Raw genomic sequence first — 16,510 nt, forward strand, 5'->3', positions numbered from 1 at the left:
GTAGACCTCATGTCCCAGGAGAGGTCGCAGGCATGTCAGATATAGAGTGAATTCGAGTTCAACAACTTCCAAGAGTTACGTAGATTATTTTGAAACTAATGTTTGGTTTACTTTCATAGTGCATGAAATAATGCTTTAATTGTTCTGTCATATTATATTAATACAGGTCTTTAGCATTTCTAATTCTCTAATTATTACTATAAAATTCTTCTTGTACACAACTACTGTCAGTTGAAATTAAATGCATCTCAATAGACAATAACATTAAAAGCTTTATTGAACAATGGGTTTATTGAATATTAACAAATACATAAATATGATACAAGAAAGCACAGAAAAGAAACACGATGACGATTCTTTATTATGTTCCATTTTCTTTATTGTCTGCACTCATTTCCCCGAGCCTTGGTGAACTTTCTGATCCTCCACTTTCTTCTTTCTCGTTGATTATGCTTGGCAAGGAAACGATTTCCTTCTCTGGTAGAATTTCACTAGACAATGCCATGTTTATAGTGTCCCCTATACCTCCATTCGTTTCTACACGCTCAGTCTGTTTCACCGCACAGCTTGATTGGAATTCATCACTTAGATGTGCTTCGTCTTTTTGCACCTGTTCTACACATGGTTCTTTTGCACTGTTGTGATGCCCCTCCAAATTCTGGTCACTGTTGGTCAAGTCTGTCACAGAAACCGCCACTGGACAATTCTCCTTCTCTTTGTCTTCTTTATCCTCCTCTTCATTCTCCAATATATTGTACACATCACTACAAGCTGAAGTGAAAAAGAAAAAAATCAAAATTCCACAATTTTGAAGATGGCTTACATGTAGATACACAGTACAGTAACATAAAGTATTAATGCTTTACAATGACAAGCATCTTATTTATTTCAGTGGATAAAAAAGTATAGATAACAAACAGTGATTAATCTCATAATTATTCCTATCAACAATACAAAATTAAGAGAAGGACAAACACACACCCTTGGACACACCAGATTTCGTGTAAAGATAGCAACACTTTCAGATAAAAATTCAAAAATGAATATGATGTTTCACAGAAAAAAAATAATATATTGTAAATGAAATATTAATATTATAGAAGCTCATAAAGAACATTCTAAGTAAACACATCTATCCGATACTCATTTTAATTAGGAAAATGTATCTTGTTTCTTAGAAACATATCATTACCTGCAAAAGCATCTGGATACAAAACTCCTAGCCTTTGCTTTAAAGACCTATAAATTAAGAACATATGGACAAATGTACATCATTTAATCAATTTGGAAATGTCAAAGATTTATCATTATTATTATTATTATTTTATTCATTTATAAAGCACAAAATTACATATAGTTTCTATGTGCTGTACAATGTTTGTGTTAATAATCATTGATAACATACTAATAAAAGACCTGCAATAAATAAAACATGGTAGTAAAATGACAAAGTGGTTGACTTTGACTTGACAAGATACAATTGGCATACAGATTTCAAAATCTCTTTCTCTCTCTCTCTCTCTCTCTCTCTCTCTCTCTCTCTCTCTCTCTCTCACTCTCTCTCTCACTCTCTCTCAATATTAACCTTATTCTCCTGAAGATGACGTCTAAGTCTGTCTTCATTTGTCCAAGGATCTGAGTATGTTGTCGAAATTCCTGCGTTGTAGCCTCAAACCGGGCAGATGACAGCATGTTGAAATTGATTAACATTTCATTGGTTTTCTCATACCTTGACATCCTAAATTTACATAAAGAAAAATACAATTGTTTTAAAACTAAAAGTGACATATACATGTACATATATGCATGTATAATATGTATGTTATCAGCAATTGATTTTTTACTTAAGTTTCCAATGCAATTAGTCAATACGCAATTTCCGAGTTGCCCAATAGTTTTTTCCCTTTGTGGAACTCTTACGCACTGTGAAACACGTACAAAACATACTTCCGTCCACATGCGGTGGGTACAAATGCGTATAGCTGCCTTCATATATTACCTTAAGGGGTTATCACACATCATACAACCACCAAAAGTGTAGGGATCGACACACAATACATATTTAATTTAGTAAGTTCATGAGTATTTTACAATGAAATTCAAACAGCTGAAACAAAAACCGATATTAATTAAATCACCTTATTTCTTTGATGAAAGTATCACTTATGCAGAAGAAGAAATAAAAAATAATTTCATATTTAATTTAATGGCCTAATTCAATCAAATATTATTCTTAATATGGTCAGTTTTATGTATAACAACGGCTGATATGAACAAAATTTACGTTTTCATAACTTTTATCCTTATTTACATAACTAGTCTATAATACATGTATGTACATCTTGTACCCACCCAAGCGTTCAACAGAATACTGAACGTACCTCTATCACAGAAGAGCTGATATACAGTGTGTGTGTGTATATATATATATATATATATATATATATATATATATACACAAACTTGTGGTTATTTTTGTTGTTCATTAACTATTTAATTGTTGTTTTCTATTTTGGACACTGCCATTCCTTTATATGCATGAGCATAGATTCCGAGATCATTAGTAAATGTCCATTTGGATTTTAATGAGTAAACGCATTGAACTTGAACTTGAATCTCGGAAGTTGCGTGTTAAACATAAAAGTTAAACAATATATTTATAAAATATTAGGCATCCTGTATTACACAGGTTGAAAACAGTTACACTTCCCCATTAGCGAGATCTTCTCGCTAAAACAGAATTATCCATCTTTAGCGAGAGAGTAAACTTTACCATATGCAGGTGTTTTGATGTCTTTATTGAAAATAACGGCAAACTCCATGCAATGCTAAATAAGTGCAACACACACTCAACATGGTGCGAAGTGTCTCTATAAAATTGACAACACAGTCAAGAAATTTCATGTCAAAGTTGCTGTGTAAAGCAGAAGGAGTCTGAAATCCAATGCACATCATGAGTGTTTTTGTTTTGATTAATATATTTGCAGAAGTATCAGACATTTAAGCACTTTTTCTTCTTTTCATGTGAAACACAAAGAGATGTACTCCACATGTGTTTTTCTCGATTGTACGGGATACATTTACTCTCGCTAGAGAGGAATAATCGTGTGCTCGTGAGAATATCTTGCTGTAGGGGAAGTGTTCCCAACCTGTTACAAGATATATATTCTGTATATTCAGATATCTAGATTTCTCTAGTAAGCTATGTTACATTGGAATTCTGTAGTTTGCAAAATGAACTACCAGCTGTCAATATATAAGAATTTTAATTACATCTTTTTATATTATTAAACTATGACTAAATATTTAGTTGAAGCTGTATAGTCAACTTACGCGTGTATTAGAATCATTTCATTTCCTCGCATTATATTACATCGTAGAGACAATTCGAGTTAAATATTTTCCCCATTCACGCCCCCAGGTTCGTATACTTACATATCTCTTTGAAACTGTACCATAGACTTGACATCTTCTCTGTTTACTTGTTCAACAAGTGCCTCAGTAAAAGCCCTGGAGGGTTCAATCGATATTTCATCCTCATCATTTTCTTCCGTTGTTGTTGACATTTTGCGAATGAAATGTAAACGGGATCGGCATTCCGTTGTAAGACTTGCTTATCTCCCTTACTACAGACGACTTCCCATATTTTATTTTCCGAAGAAAGAAAAAAGAGTTTAATTTGCGATTTTGAACAACTTCAACAGCATGATATTGCTGTTTAATGCCGTATTCTAGATATTTTGTTCAGTCATGTCATTTGAAGAGTTAGAGCAGGTATGTGCTTTCATAATGTTTTGTGATGATAAATTGTTTAGTTTGAATTTCCTCAGACACGCCTACTTAGTAAGTAACTTACGACATATGATTGGAGTATGGGACATTTCCCTTATGTTTACAAAATTTGAATGGAAAATTCGTAATTGCTTCAATACGAATTAATACTTAATTATCTGGGTATCGTTTTTACGGTTACTTACAACTTACAATCTCTGCACAGGCGCGCGGAATATGTCACTTGAACAATATTTTTTATGGTATCAACATGATCAGTAATATGCCATAGGGTGTGACCACACGGTTGAGACGAGCGAATCCCATTAACATCTTGCAACACTTAGAGACATTTAATCCGCCCTTTCATTTAACGCGGGAAATATAACGCAGCAGATGTAAACAGTTGCATTGTGACATCATATTGATATTATAGTTAATAGCAAGTGGCGTGGTTGGTTATCATGAGGGAGGGGGGGGGAGGGGTCATCGGGGTTTGCATTACCGGACATGTTAAAAGAAAATGGATTCAAGCACTCATTATTTTCAGTCGCACCCCCCCCCCCCAAAAAAAACAACAACAACAAAACAAAAAACCAAAAAAAAACCCCAAAACAATGATTTAAAAAAAAATGTTTTCAATCCGACCGAATTCCATAGATTTTTTTTGTAGTTTTTTTAAATAGCACTAATTCAGTACCTCAGTGTGCTTCCTCACACATAGAATAATAAATTCCTATTGAGAATTTAGTATTTTAATCAGATTTGTGGTTTGCAGTCGATTATACACAATTTGTATTCGATGCCATATTACATATGCCTAATGTTTACGTATATTCAATATTGTCCCGGTAGTATGACTTTTACAAATGGAAATAACAAGTACGTATTTAGATCCGCCACTGTCAGTCTTATTATGAGTTTATGACGTACGTCAAAACGTAGACATGACGTCACACATCATCTTAGCCTGCCTTTCATAAACATTGCACTTCGTTAAACATTTCGCCTAATGGTGCACTGAATTTTGGAGCTAGGAGGCCACAAGATTAGGATGATAATCCACGTAAGTTCACAATCATATTCCAAGGTGTGACTTTGCGAGATCTCAGCCATTTTTGACAAGGGACTTCTGGGATTGGCGTCAAAATTTTTTCCTTGTTAGATGTTTAGATTTAGCTCGGATTATTTCCCGCGCTCTAGTCATTAGAGCTCGCAGTACAAGCCAGCGCTTTGCGCTGGCTTGCTGCGCTCGCTATAAAGTTACACCAGCACTTTCGGTGCTTGAATTATATCTGCAGGCTATGCACTTACTTTTACACCTATGTAAATCAAATCTTGTTGTATTCAACTTTAAGTATCATTGGATGTGAGTAAGTTCATAACCGGGAGGTTGTGAGCCCCGCTTGTGCCATGGCTGCGTCAAACCTAAGATGTTTTAAATAGGTAGTGATTGCTCCTTCGCCAAATGCTCAACATTTAGAAGTGAGAATCATGGATCTCTCAGATATGATCTTAGAAACGTAGGTCCTGTGTCGTGAAGTGCGTTGGTATGTTAAAAAACCTTCACTGCTATGGCCCTGAGTGCTAAGCATAGGTCTAAATTTGTGGTACTTTACCTACAGTTGGTGACACTCACACTCACTATCCGAGTTTATCGTCTGTGTTCCCTTCGTCGAGTTCGACAAAGTGAAAAATTCTCGACGGGACTTAAAAACAATCAATCAGTCATTATAGATATATATACATAGCTATGACTTATGTAAGATGTTTTATGGTGTGACTGATGAGACGAGCAAAGACCCATAACATCTTGCAATACAACTTTGGGCATTTAATCCATCTATTCATTTAACATGGGAAATATAATGCGGTCAATGTAAACAATGGGATTTTGATGTTTTTTTCTTTTCACATGACGTGTGTGTTACCTTTAGAGTCTTGCTTTGTGGATGGGCCTTTAGTCTGTCCAAGTTTTACTTGGTATTAGATTAAATTACAAATGATAAAAATTTTTAGAACTCAGTTGTTGAGATTTCAAATTGCAATATAATGTCTTTTTTTCAGGAACCCTTTAATGCTCATGAATTTGTGGAAAGATTAGCATGGAAAACAATAGGGAAAAAGGCTCGGAGCAATTATGAGAACTTTGATCCCTGGACTCTGCATTCAGCATTTGAACAAGCAATCAAAGACCTAGACGAGAAAAATAAACAGATTGAGAAAAACATTGAGAAGTTAGAGCATTCCTGTAAAGATGAAGAGAAGAAACACTGGCAACGAGTCGCAGACTTACAGAGGAAAAATCAGGTAATTAGTTATAAAGCAATATCAGCGAGTCGCAGACTTACAGAGGAAAAATCAGGTTAATAATGAGTTATACAGCAATATCAACAAATCGCAGACTTACAGAGGAAAAATCAGGTAATGAGTTATACAGCGATATATACGAGTGACAGACTTACAGAGGAAAAATCAGGTAATAAGTTATACAGCGATATCAACGAGGAAAAATCAAGTAATGAGTTATACAGTGACATCAACAAGTCACAGACTTACAGAGGAAAAATCAGGTAATGAATTATACAGTGATATATACGAGTGACAGACTTACAGAGGAAAAATCAGGTAATGAATTATACAGTGACATCAACGAGTCACAGACTTACAGAGGAAAAATCAGGTAATGAGTTATACAGCGATATCAACGAGGGAAAATGAGGTAATGAGTTGTACAGCGATATCAACAAGTCACAGACTTACAGAGGAAAAATCAGGTAATGAGTTATACAGCGATATCAACAAGTCACAGACTTACAGAGGAAAAATCAGGTAATGAGTTATACAGCGATATCAACAAGTCACAGACTTACAGAGGAAAAATCAGGTAATGAGTTATACAGTGATATCAACAAGTCACAGACTTACAGAGGAAAAATCAGGTAATGAGTTATAGAGCGATATTAACAAGTCACAGACTTACAGAGGAAAAATCAGGTAATGAGTTATACAGCGATATCAACAAATCGCAGACTTACAGAGGAAAAATCAAAGTAATGAGTTGTACAGCGATATCAACGAGGGAAAATCAGGTAATGAGGTATACAGTGACATCAACAAGTCACAGACTTACAGAGGAAAAATCAGGTAATGAGTTATAGAGCGATATTAACAAGTCACAGACTTACAGAGGAAAAATCAGGTAATGAGTTATACAGCGATATCAACAAATCGCAGACTTACAGAGGAAAAATCAAAGTAATGAGTTGTACAGCGATGTCAACGAGGGAAAATCAGGTAATGAGTTATACAGCGATATCAACGAGGGAAAATCAGGTAATGAGGTATACAGTGACATCAACGAGTCACAGACTTACAGAGGAAAAATCAAAGTATGCAGTGTAAGGTATACAGTGATATAAATCAAAATTGCTTTCATTTCCAATTCATTTGGATATGAAGTTACTTTAAAATCATATAAACCAATAGTGTGCATTTATTTGAAATTTATCTGAAAGTTTTGTAAAATTCTTTCTTATGCCAGTCATGTTTCCAGATTCCTTCCCTTTAGAGTCAGTAAGTCACTGATTCAGTGTCATTATTATAACTTTACCCTGTCTCTGTCTTGTATAATCTCAACTGCAATTAAATTCAATGAACTGAAATACGAATCATTTCTGTTTTTGTATTGTTATATGGTAAACTGTTTAACAACATGACTATGTGTTTTACATATGTTGTGTTAATTTTGTTTGGAATTTCTTGTTTATGCCATTCATTCATTAACACGGTGGTCTCTACTGTGGAACTGATGTTCTAAACTGAAACCGCTACACACAACTATTTCATTATTTTATTTATTTGTTTCTGTTTGATATCTGCAATTAGGAGAAAGGAAACATTCAAAATGAGAAAATTCCATATTCTTACATGGGAAATGGTCAATAAAATGTATATAGAGTTAGTTTACTTTGTCTTTGTGGAAGTCAGACAGGTTCAGTCGCCGATGCCAGACAGTTGGTAGAGGTTCAGGGGCCAGATAGCTCAGTTGGTAGAGGTTCAGGGGCCAGATAGCTCAGTTGGTAGAGGTTCAGAGGCCAGATAGCTCAGTTGGGAGAGGTTCATGGGCCAGATAGCTCAGTTGGTAGAGGTTCAGAGGCCAGATAGCTCAGTTGGGAGAGGTTCAGGGGCCAGTTAGCTCAGTTGGTAGAGGTTCAGGGGCCAGATAGCTCAGTTGGTAGAGGTTCAGAGGCCAGATAGCTCAGTTGGGAGAGGTTCAGGGGCCAGATAGCTCAGTTGGTAGAGGTTCAGAGGCCAGATAGCTCAGTTGGGAGAGGTTCAGGGGCCAGTTAGCTCAGTTGGTAGAGGTTCAGGGGCCAGATAGCTCAGTTGGTAGAGGTTCAGAGGCCAGATTGCTCAGTTGGGAGAGGTTCAGGGGCCAGTTAGCTCAGTTGGTAGAGGTTCAGGGGCCAGATAGCTCAGTTGGTAGAGGTTCAGGGGCCAGATACAATGTAGCTTAGTTGGTAGAGGTTCAGGGGCCAGATAGCTCAGTTGGTAGAGGTTCAGGGGCCAGATAGCTCAGTTGGTAGAGGTTCAGGGGCCAGATAGCTCAGTTGGGAGAGGTTCAGAGGCCAGATAGCTCAGTTGGGAGAGGTTCAGGGGCCAGTTAGCTCAGTTGGTAGAGGTTCAGGGGCCAGATAGCTCAGTTGGTAGAGGTTCAGGGGCCAGATAGCTCAGTTGGTAGAAGTTCAGGGGCCAGATAGCTCAGTTGGGAGAGGCTCAGGGGCCAGATAGCTCAGTTGGGAGAGGTTCAGGGGCCAGATAGCTCAGTTGGCAGAGGTTCAGGGGCCAGATAGCTCAGTTGGTAGAGGTTCAGGGGGTCCGGGTTTGTGTTATTGTCTAGTTCTGTGCATTTTCTCCCTTCCTGTTACATTTGGTGCTGTAATTCAGCCTCTGGAACTGACAGGTGAAAATGTCTTCCAGGGGATAAAGACCCTGAGTGGGTGTCTTCAGGTGTGAAGACATTTAAGGAGGGAGGAATGTAGCTGTCAGATGGGTTTGATCACTGGTGTTCAATAACTCAGATGGTTGAGCACCTAACTAGAGATGCAGGGGGTCTGGGTTTGAATACTTGTCTGGTCCGTAGCATTTTCTGTCTTCCTGTGTCTAATATCAATGTTCAACACAAGTCTCACCCACAGATTACTCCCAATATTTATTCATCTCTTTCTTTTTGCTCTGTTAATAGAATTTTTAATGAAATTCAAGCAAACGTTTTTATACAATCTTTTTCAATTAAACACACATAAAATTACATACACTGTATATAAACAAAAACAGGACAAAAAGCTTAACTTATGAAATGGAGAATATTTTTTTTCATTTTCCTGCAGACTTCCTACTCCCACTTCCAAGCTCTTGATGAAAGAATAAACTTGGTAGCAACCAAAGTTGTTCACTTAGGGGATCAACTTGAGGGAGTGAACACCCCCAGAGCTCGAGCTGTAGAGGCTCAGAGACTTATGAACTACTTAGACGAGTTCATGTCTGATGAACCTCCTAAGTCAGCTGTCTTTACAGATCCATTCCAAGTAATGATAAACTGTTTTATAAACTATTTCTTCCAATCATGATTTTACAGAGATCATGTAAGATGCCATTTTTTACGAATATTTCCAATTCAATTGTGATATGTTCTTTTCCATTTTTTATTTTTCTGTAGCTGCAGTTGGCAGCAGACATAATTCAAAAGTTATATCAGATAGCCCTAGAATTGCCAGCCAATGACAAGTAAGAGTTCACCTCAGATTCTGATTGTTGATTATATTGACTTAATTAAAGTCAAATTAATATACTTCCTAATAACATTGCCTGAGAATATTTCTTTTTATATTTCAGATTTGACAGAGCACGTAAAAAGATCTGGGGTATGAAAAAAATCTTGTGATATACATGCAGTGGCAGATCTTAAGGGGGGGGGGGGGGGGTTATGTCTCACACACTCATCCCACCTCTACTCCCTTTTAAAATAAATGTCATTTTTTACCATTCTGGGCTCTTCAATTCCCCTATAAAGATGGAGAAGATTCTGAATTTGGGTCACACACCTTCTTTTGAATTTTTTTTTGATCCGCCCCTGAACATGTAGATTATACATAAAGGAAGATATTTTGCCTGTAGTAAGCTTTCTAATACTGTAGATTCCTTATTTTACGCGAGTACTTATTATCGCAAAATGACTCATGGACATCAAATCACGAGAAAATAAATTCGTGAGTGCTCTGTTGATCAAGTGTTTTTGTATGCATTTTAGCAATATAAAAATAAAAGTGAGAAATATTTTTTCGTGAGTGATGTTTCTCGCGAAATTATGCAATAATAAATTCCTCACGTATATTTAGGAATTTACAGTATCATATTAAATGATACACAAACGATAATCAAGCATAGCTTGTAATGAAGGTATTACTTTTATTTCAGATAAGTACAACTATGTAGAATCAGAGCTGATAGTGGAATTTAAAAATGCCCATTTTGATGGAGACAAAAGAAAGATGAAGAAAGTGGCTGCTGTGTTGTCCAACTTCAAGGTTTGTAGGAGAGACTTGTTTACATTATAACAAAGTTCAAGGTTTGTAGGAGAGATTTGTTCAGATTATAACAAAGTTCAAGGTTTGTAGGAGAGACTTGTTCACATTATAACTAACTTCAAGGTTTGAACATGTAGGACAACCTAATCCAAATTATAACCAACGTTAAGGTTTATTGGACAAGCTTATTGTGAACTTTCCGTGCTATTTCTCTCTCTCTCTTTCTCTCTCTCTCTCTTATACATATAATTATATATATATTTGCTACAAATGAATTGACTCTTCATTAAATTTCAGGGTTATGGACAGTGTATAGAGACCTTTATCACAGAGTCCCAGAAAGGTGCCTACTTGAAGCCCGACCCCTTTGATGATGTCCTTCCACTCTGTGTGAGGTCCAGTGAGATGATTGGCGAGGTGTTCAGTAACCCGGACACCGTGATGGTCAAGTTGGTACAGAATATATACCACGGAAAACTTCAGGTATTTAGACTTGATATCTTCATATTGCTGGAACTCCTAGCTATCTAGTGACCCAAAACTCTCAGCAGTCACAAGCAGATGTAATTTAATTTTAAATCAGTGTAATAATATTCAGTAGAGTCAAGTTGTAAGACACTTGGATACAACATCAATATTGGAGCATGATGGATATTTTTGTAAATAAAAAAATGCAGCTTCATTGGTGCAAAAATTACTTTATTAAAAGGTCAGATTTAATTTTATCTGTTAGTTTTCACAGCTCTTTTTGAGCATGATTAATTAGTTCGCAAAAGGAATATTGTCTGGATTGACTCGGACTGTTTACTTCGGTGTTTTTGTGTTCCAGACATATGTCTCTTCTAAACTGGATCACCTGGAGGACCCCGAGGAATACCTTGTACAACTCTATCAGCTGTACACCAGGTATGGTGTCGTCTGCTTGTATTTATTTTTAGGTGTAATGGGTCAGAATAAACCCTAAATAAGCCCAGCAAAATCAATCACAAAGATTTTCAAAGATTAACTTGATTTATTTACAATTATCAAAAGAAAAACATAACAATAACAAATTACTAACTTACGATAGATGTACAATAATTCAGTGTCCAACTGTCACAAATAGGCTGTTAATTCCAATCAAAGTCATTCCTGTAATCTGAAGATATAGCTTAACCAAATGCTTAATCACCAGTCTTAAGATCACAGAATTCACAGTGTATTTGATATTAAAAATGAACTTTCAGAGTCTTCATGAAAGACAGTTATATAATTTCACAGCAAAATGAGTGTTATGTCATCTTTATATTGAAGAGACAAACATCTAGAAAAATCTAGGTCACAGGTGCCAATCAAGTACCACTGTACCACACAACACTATGCAGGACATGAATATTTTGTGAAGAATGTTGACCATTTTCTGATTTTGTATGAAGTTTATTTGTCTCTTTACTTTTCTACAGAACGGTGAAGTTATCGGAGGAGCTTTCTCACTTTAAGATGGGAAACGACAGTCTTTTTCTCACCAAACTCACCAAACAGATATTCGCAAAACACCTGGAGGCCTACATAGTGTAATAGAGTAATTCTACACAATAGCAGTCGTGCAATCTTCACAATGTTAAGGCATTCTGAATTTTCGTCATTTCTTAATTACTGTATGTGGAATTGTTTTAACGAGATTTTGTCGGTGAAGCAAAAGCACTAAATTATGGTTGCGCTAGAATATGAAATTCTCGAATTGTCCATTGTCATACGTAAAAGAAGTGCTAAATCATGACCACGCCAAATTGTGATTCAGCTCCAACTGCGCCTGAATGTTTAATACGCTGAAATAAGTGCACAAACAGTGCCTACCTCTTACAAACATTGTGAAAGACTGCTATTCTAATTTATACCTATGTAAATGAGATATTGAAGAACTTTTGTTGAGTTTCACAGAGTCGATAGTATTAGATGTTTAAAAAATCCAGCTTCATTCATGCAAAATTGAATTTTAGACAAGAATTTATATTTTTTCAGGTCAGAAACAAGATATCTGAAAGAAAGATGTTCGGCCCATTTACAGAGATATTATGAGGATAATAATCATACAAAGAAACAGATTCAGTCCGGAGGGTAAGCTGTTCCTATTAGAATAAGAAACGCTGGTATTGCAAGTTGACAGAAAGGGAGATAAGCAATTCTGTCCAATCATGTCTATTTAAACAAAACATTCCATGATTTGTAGGCTGGTAGATTTCAAGAGAGATCTTCAGGCAAAAATTGGCACCCTCACCAAAGCAAATGTGAACATTGGCCCAGCTGTAGAGAATTATGGAGGCGAGACGTTCCTGTCGCAGGAAGTGACTATAAGCTTATTACAGGAGGCTAAGAATGCTTTCAAGCGTTGCCATATGGTGAGTTTTTGCTGTTAGTGTTTATAAAGTGTATGCTACAACTTTTAAAAGATTGAAGTAAAAATAGAAGATTGAAACAGAAAGAGAATGACACAGAACTTTGCTGCCTGGTGATCTCCTGCACTTTATCGTCTGCTTTGTGTCCATCTACTGAGAAATAAGTTTTAGAAATCACTATTTGTGTATATTCAATGATTTTGAAGGAGAGACTTTTAACTGTCTATAAAATATATCCTGCATTCATGTAATTAATTCCATACCATCAATGGATAATAAACCATTCACCTGTAATAGTACGTTGTATTACATGAATAGTGGAAATTAGTGACCGCCCTTACATTTTACAGTATGTGATAGTACTAAATGTACTGTATATACATGATTGTTTTAGCTGTCCAGCAGTTCTGATATGTCTGGGAATGCTGTACAGATTTTAGATGTCCTGATTCAATATTTGGTTGTTGAACATATTGATTATGCAGTGGAGCTAGGATTACAAGGTATGGTAGCATTTGAAATTTTTATGTATGTAATTTATTTTCCCAGTGCAATGGCTATGAGTTTTAGAGTATATTGTAATCACCCTACATTATATCAAAAGAACCTCTGCTGATTCTCCAGCAAGGTCATTTTGAAAATGTCAAGGTAAAATTGCAAAATATTTGTCTAGGCCATATATTTCATAGAGAAATTTTGCTTGAAATTGAATTTGAAAGTAAGAGAGAATGTGAAAGTTGAAATTGAATGTATTGATATAAAATTCAATACAACCACCAACAAGTGCTCTATATCACATTTAGGTTTCTTATTTTCTGATATGAGATAAGCATTCACATTCATATGAGATAAGCATTCACATTCATATGAGATAAGCATTCACATTTTATGGAAGCAATAAATGTACTGCCTAGTTGTTGAAAGAAATGGTAAAGTATTGAGCTGTAGTTTTGTCCGTCTTCCAGCGATACCTCTGCCGGACCCCAGAACGGCCCCTCAGGTGTATTTTTTTGATGTGGTTGGCCAGGCAAATACTCTGTTCCATTTGTTTGAGAAACAGTTCATGGATTCACTTGTGCCGCTAGTCATGTGAGTTTTTAAGACCCCCTTAAGTAAAACAGTGATAGAAAAATTCCAGAATGATGAAAAATTACACATTTTCTCTGATTAGAATGAGTTGTTGTTGCTGGACATGCATAGTGTAAATTTTTAACTACTAAAAGCCGGTCTTTTCTTATTGGATAACATTTTTGTAGATCATCTCCAAGACACAGTGAATGTTTGCAGAAGAAGAGAGATTTGAGGGAGCAACAGGAAAACAAGATAGATACAGGACTGGACAGGACTCTCGCGGCCATCACTGGTTACGTTAAATTTCTGCTGGCAGCGGAACAGAAGAAAACAGACTTCAAACCTGATGATGATAATGCCATGCTGGCCATGGTGTCCCCAGTAAGTGCTGCTAGTTTTAAGACCCTAACAACAATCCATGAATTAACATGGGGTGTGCTTGATATGTTTTGTTGATGCTTGCTTTTTTGGTTCTGCTTGAAATCAACATCTGTATTGCATGAGTGCAGCATACTACCTGGCTTTAACTTTCTTAATGCACTAGAAATAAAGACAAAAACTGCAAAAGTATTTGACATATGCTTCATGTTTACGAAGAGTTTTGTTTTCCTGCAGGCTTGTTCAAAAGTAGTAAAGTTTATCTACGGAATCCATAAGAACATTCGTGAGAGTTTGGACGGGAAGAATATTGACGTTGTGTTGACGGAGCTGGGTACAAGGCTTCATCGGGTTCTGTTTGAGCACCTCCAGCAATTCCAATACAACTCTTTAGGTACGTATAAAAAAAAGTCACGAGCAACATTTATGTGTCTGGACCAGAAAATTCATGTTTCATGTGTTTAAACTCTTACATATATATTGTATATATTCTAAATGAATTTAGGGCAGTACATGTTCTGTAAAATATTTCTCAAAAATGTTTCTCATTTAATCTACATACAGTAAAATATCTCTATCTCAAAGTCTGAGAGACCTCGAAAAAACTTCGAGATATCAGGGGGTTCGAGATATCCAAAATCAATCTTGGATATATTTTTTTTGAAGGAAGATATTTGATGCATAGTATGGGATTTGCATTATAAACAAAAACCCCGTTGCCGTTTCTTATAGTTTAATACAAGTTGATAAATTAATATTGTGGAATTTCAAAGATAAACATTTCGTTTTTTAAATACATGTATTTATAAACATCCAATTGAATTCACAATGTGTTTCAAAATTAAGATGATCGTGCCTGTATGCTTACTTTAAGTTTACTGATGTCCAGGCTAGACTGGGATGTAGTTAGTGTGTTGTAATGGAAGAACCTATCACGTAAGACACAAAAAAGATGGATTTAAAAAAAACAAAAAAAAACTTTTAAATGTTTATTGAAGAAATTTCCGTGTTTTCTCTGTACGAGTTTTAATGATGAAGTGTGTATTATTAAATGCGTTATCGTTATTAAGACCGTTACCTTCAAGCGTACTTCGACGATTTTGTGCGTTTTTTCTATCCCACATGTTAATGATAGAGCATGTGTCATTCAAAACACCATCCCTGGAATCGGGTGTGTTAGTTCATAATTGGCAGTGAACTTCAGCCGTAATGTTGGAAGGCTTTACTAATCACCCAAGCTGTTGAACCATTTATTGCGACCTGGGTCTATTCGGAAAAGGCGAGCGTGGATTAGCGGTCATTAATTATAATTGATGTAGCCACGGGTGTGAATATGTGACCTAACAACGCCAGGTATGGTAAGCAGAGTGGAAAATTGACTGCACTTCGAGATAAACCGGGTGAATTTAGGGTATAGGACCTTGAAAATACTTCGACATAAGCGCAGTATTCGAGATTACCGTGTTCGAAATATCAGTAGTTTTTTTAATCATTTATATAGGGAAAATAGCCGGGACCAGCGGTCGACTTCGACTCAAGCGGGGTATTCGAGATACAGATATTTTACTGTATCTGATATTTGTGATTTCATATGTATCCTATACTTCTGATTATGAGTTACTTCAATTTAATATGAATAAATCTTATTTTGATTAAATGGTGTGTGGGGATGGCAAGCGATGACCTCTTGATGTTAAGGAAAGGTGAAAATAACAGTGATCAATCTCATTACTTCTATCAGGAATACAAAATAAAGAGTTGGGCAAACACGGATCCCTGGAGATACCAGAGGTGGGATCAGGTGCCTAGGAGGAGTAAGCATTCCCAGTTGACCGGTCACACTCAGGTGAATTCAGGTGGCACCGTGTCTATAAGGAGTAAGCATCCCATGTTAATAAATTTTTTCTCCTTTTGTGACAGGTGCCATGTTGGTGATCTGTGATGTGAACGAATACAGGAAGTGCATGAAGGAATTTAAGATCCCAATGGTGTCGGACCTGTTTGAGAAACTCCATGCTCTGTGTAACCTTCTGGTGGTAGTCCCTGAAAATCTGAAGGAGGTGTGCAGCGGAGAAACACTGGTAGGCATTGTATGAATCGGATATGTTGATAGTGTGTGTATATTGTACCAGAAGTGCACAACTCACAGAACAAGATTCTCCCATTAATAAGACACATGTAAGCTTACCATAATATACGCAATTTCCCAGATATCAGCTCTTCTGTGATGGAGGTACATGTATGTTCAGTATTCAGTTGATGTATACATATATTATAGACAGGCTATGTAAATAAGGATAAAAGTTATGAAAGCATAAATTTTGT

At 36.2% G+C, this 16,510-nt stretch overlaps 2 protein-coding genes across 2 annotated transcripts in view; one reads left to right on the forward strand and one right to left on the reverse strand.

Moving 5' to 3' along the window:
- Positions 1-272: 272 nt before the first annotated feature.
- On the reverse strand, positions 273-3,630 carry LOC125650722 (kxDL motif-containing protein 1-like). The gene is made up of 4 exons (XM_048879238.2): positions 3,436-3,630; positions 1,586-1,738; positions 1,193-1,239; positions 273-771 (listed from the first exon to the last, which is right to left on the reverse strand). Exons 1-4 carry the CDS (start codon positions 3,564-3,566, stop codon positions 362-364), a joined length of 741 nt encoding a protein of 246 aa, XP_048735195.2. The 5' UTR covers positions 3,567-3,630; the 3' UTR covers positions 273-361.
- LOC125650720 (exocyst complex component 5-like) overlaps positions 3,592-16,510 on the forward strand; it is a 14,894-nt gene continuing 1,975 nt past the window's right edge. The window contains exons 1-16 of the mRNA XM_048879237.2: positions 3,592-3,774; positions 5,839-6,081; positions 9,165-9,362; positions 9,494-9,561; positions 9,670-9,698; positions 10,252-10,361; positions 10,659-10,844; positions 11,191-11,267; positions 11,804-11,914; positions 12,363-12,458; positions 12,571-12,739; positions 13,131-13,239; positions 13,702-13,825; positions 13,993-14,188; positions 14,423-14,579; positions 16,106-16,266. Of these exons, the coding sequence (XP_048735194.2) occupies positions 3,751-3,774; positions 5,839-6,081; positions 9,165-9,362; positions 9,494-9,561; positions 9,670-9,698; positions 10,252-10,361; positions 10,659-10,844; positions 11,191-11,267; positions 11,804-11,914; positions 12,363-12,458; positions 12,571-12,739; positions 13,131-13,239; positions 13,702-13,825; positions 13,993-14,188; positions 14,423-14,579; positions 16,106-16,266 (2,058 nt within the window). The 5' untranslated portion in view covers positions 3,592-3,750. The remainder of the gene's footprint in view (positions 3,775-5,838; positions 6,082-9,164; positions 9,363-9,493; positions 9,562-9,669; positions 9,699-10,251; positions 10,362-10,658; positions 10,845-11,190; positions 11,268-11,803; positions 11,915-12,362; positions 12,459-12,570; positions 12,740-13,130; positions 13,240-13,701; positions 13,826-13,992; positions 14,189-14,422; positions 14,580-16,105; positions 16,267-16,510) is intronic.

Source organism: Ostrea edulis, chromosome 5 (genome assembly GCF_947568905.1).
Source record: "Ostrea edulis chromosome 5, xbOstEdul1.1, whole genome shotgun sequence".
Taxonomy (NCBI): domain Eukaryota; kingdom Metazoa; phylum Mollusca; class Bivalvia; order Ostreida; family Ostreidae; genus Ostrea; species Ostrea edulis.

Bases quoted from the DNA above. Each gene is read 5' to 3' on its own strand.
- LOC125650722 (XM_048879238.2), bottom strand. From the start codon at position 3,566: ATGTCAACAACAACGGAAGAAAATGATGAGGATGAAATATCGATTGAA. The intron at 1,240-1,585 runs GTTAATATTGAG...CTTAATTTATAG, and splicing joins GTCATCTTCAGGAGAATAAG to GTCTTTAAAGCAAAGGCTAG. The intron at 772-1,192 runs GTAATGATATGT...TTTTCACTTCAG, and splicing joins GTATCCAGATGCTTTTGCAG to CTTGTAGTGATGTGTACAAT.